A 1,886-nucleotide genomic window follows, 5' to 3' on the forward strand; every position below is an offset into this window, starting at 1 on the left:
GTAAGAGTTTTTCCCCCAAATCTCAATTTTATTTATAACAAAATTAGGGTTTACTCCTCCAATTGTATGTTTTTCGAATTAATTTTTTTTTTGTGTTACTTAAATTCTCAATTAAATTTACCCTAGTTTAGTATTTGATAATTAATTTCATTTTCATTTTTATCCTAGTTTTTGATTTTTTTTTCCTCATTAGTTATCTGAAAAGTTTGGTAATGTATTTGTTTGGGCATGAATAAAAACCCAAAAAATAAAGACTGTCTTCACAAGTTGAAGAAACAAAAGTAAGAAACACAAAAGTGGAGGCCTGTAGGTGTTTCTTGGATGGCTACTGACTTCACTTGTATTCCAATTATAGGTATTTTCCAGCTCTTATTCTTCACTTGTATTGCAGTTATAGGGTTGTGATACTATAATGAATATTAAAATGCAGATATAAGTTGTCTAGTGGAGAAATGGAATGATGCAAATATGGATGAGGATGGCGGTGTGCTTAATCTTGTTAGACAATTAGATGAAGCTTGCAGACTCGCTGGATTCTTTTACGTGGTACTTATCAATTACCCATGCCTTAACTTAGTCCTAATCGAGTTCATTTATATCTATTATATCCGTCTCAATCATTTGTTTACTTTTTTTTATTCATTCTAAGGGCTCCAAGGTAAGCAAGTGATTGGGACAGTAAGCTATAGATTAAAGGCTAGTATAGGGTTTATTCTGCAGTATTTAGAGATTCTCTTTCAAAGTGTTGTAACAGAGGTAATTTCAAAAAGCTATCCTTAAATGGGCATCTTTAAATGAGGTTATGTGCTTTGTAGGAGGGACGAGTCTGTCTAATATGAACTACAAATCTACAATGCCTTTACTTGTTACACCCAACCAACAATATATTAGATATATTTAGAATTAGAGATTGTGTTACAAATGCTGATTTGGTTACTCTTTTTGGTCGAGTAGAAAGGCCATGGGATCCCGGACACCCTTCTAAAGGAAGTCAGAGATATTACACGCCAGTTCTTTTACCAGCCTCTTGAAGAAAAACTCAAGATAAAGTTATCCGAACAAACTGGATACATGTTGTTTTCTTCCTCCTAGACAATTACACATAATATGCATTTCATTGAGGGGCCAAACTAACTGTTACTTAACCTTTAACTGCATGCAGGGGATATCAAGAAGTTGGGGATAACATAACAAAGGGTGTTCCTGATATGCATGAGGCCATTGATGTGGGTGATTCTTCTTCAATTTTTTAAATTTAAATTGTATTGCATAATGGATACACTATCACTCAATATACAAAGTCATCTATATGATATGAAATTATAATACTTGGTACCTATTTTGAGTGGATGGATTGCTTGTTTGATTCTGGATTTGTATTTGCATTTGCATCCAGTGTTACAAAGAATTGAAACATGGTTTATATGGAGATCTTGGAAAACCTATGGAAGGACCTAACTTATGGTACGTTCACATTTCACTTAATTAATACTAAAACTATATCTCATACAAGTGTACAACCTATCTCACATGCTTCAAGATCGATCTGCTACCTATAATTGATTGTTTTTCCTCAATTAAATTCTCAATTAATTGATTTTTTTCCTCTTTAACGTTGGTCTATTGCTTTCTAGCTAGCTATATGACTGAATTTCATTTTCTCTGCACATACTTGTTGTATTAGAGTTTAATCCGAGACTTGTTGCAGTAGTATTTGCTATTTTGTTTATTTTTTAACATTCGATCTCGACAAGGAACTGTTTTTAGATGCTTGGGGCATTATTCTGCATCAATAATAATTGTCACTACCATTACTGTTTCGCTTTTTGGGTAGTTTTATGGCCATAATGAAAAAGGCGTAATACATTTCGAGTAATTTTGGTCCA

The 1,886-nt window shown here is 33.0% G+C and overlaps 1 protein-coding gene across 1 annotated transcript; it reads left to right on the forward strand.

The window, feature by feature from the left end:
• Window positions 1–212: 212 nt before the first annotated feature.
• Window positions 213–1,504, forward strand: LOC141586776 (homoarginine-6-hydroxylase 2-ODD-C23-like). The gene is made up of 5 exons (XM_074408108.1): window positions 213–355; window positions 431–546; window positions 955–1,073; window positions 1,163–1,226; window positions 1,397–1,504. Exons 1-5 carry the CDS (start codon window positions 322–324, stop codon window positions 1,487–1,489), a joined length of 426 nt encoding a protein of 141 aa, XP_074264209.1. The 5' UTR covers window positions 213–321; the 3' UTR covers window positions 1,490–1,504.
• The last annotated feature ends 382 nt before the right edge of the window (window positions 1,505–1,886 follow it).

The sequence above is a fragment of the Silene latifolia genome, chromosome 6, assembly GCF_048544455.1.
Source record: "Silene latifolia isolate original U9 population chromosome 6, ASM4854445v1, whole genome shotgun sequence".
Classification (NCBI taxonomy): domain Eukaryota; kingdom Viridiplantae; phylum Streptophyta; class Magnoliopsida; order Caryophyllales; family Caryophyllaceae; genus Silene; species Silene latifolia.

Bases quoted from the DNA above. Each gene is read 5' to 3' on its own strand.
- LOC141586776 (XM_074408108.1), top strand. From the start codon at position 322: ATGGCTACTGACTTCACTTGTATTCCAATTATAG. The intron at 356-430 runs GTATTTTCCAGC...ATTAAAATGCAG, and splicing joins CACTTGTATTCCAATTATAG to ATATAAGTTGTCTAGTGGAG. The intron at 1,227-1,396 runs GTGGGTGATTCT...ATTTGCATCCAG, and splicing joins ATATGCATGAGGCCATTGAT to TGTTACAAAGAATTGAAACA.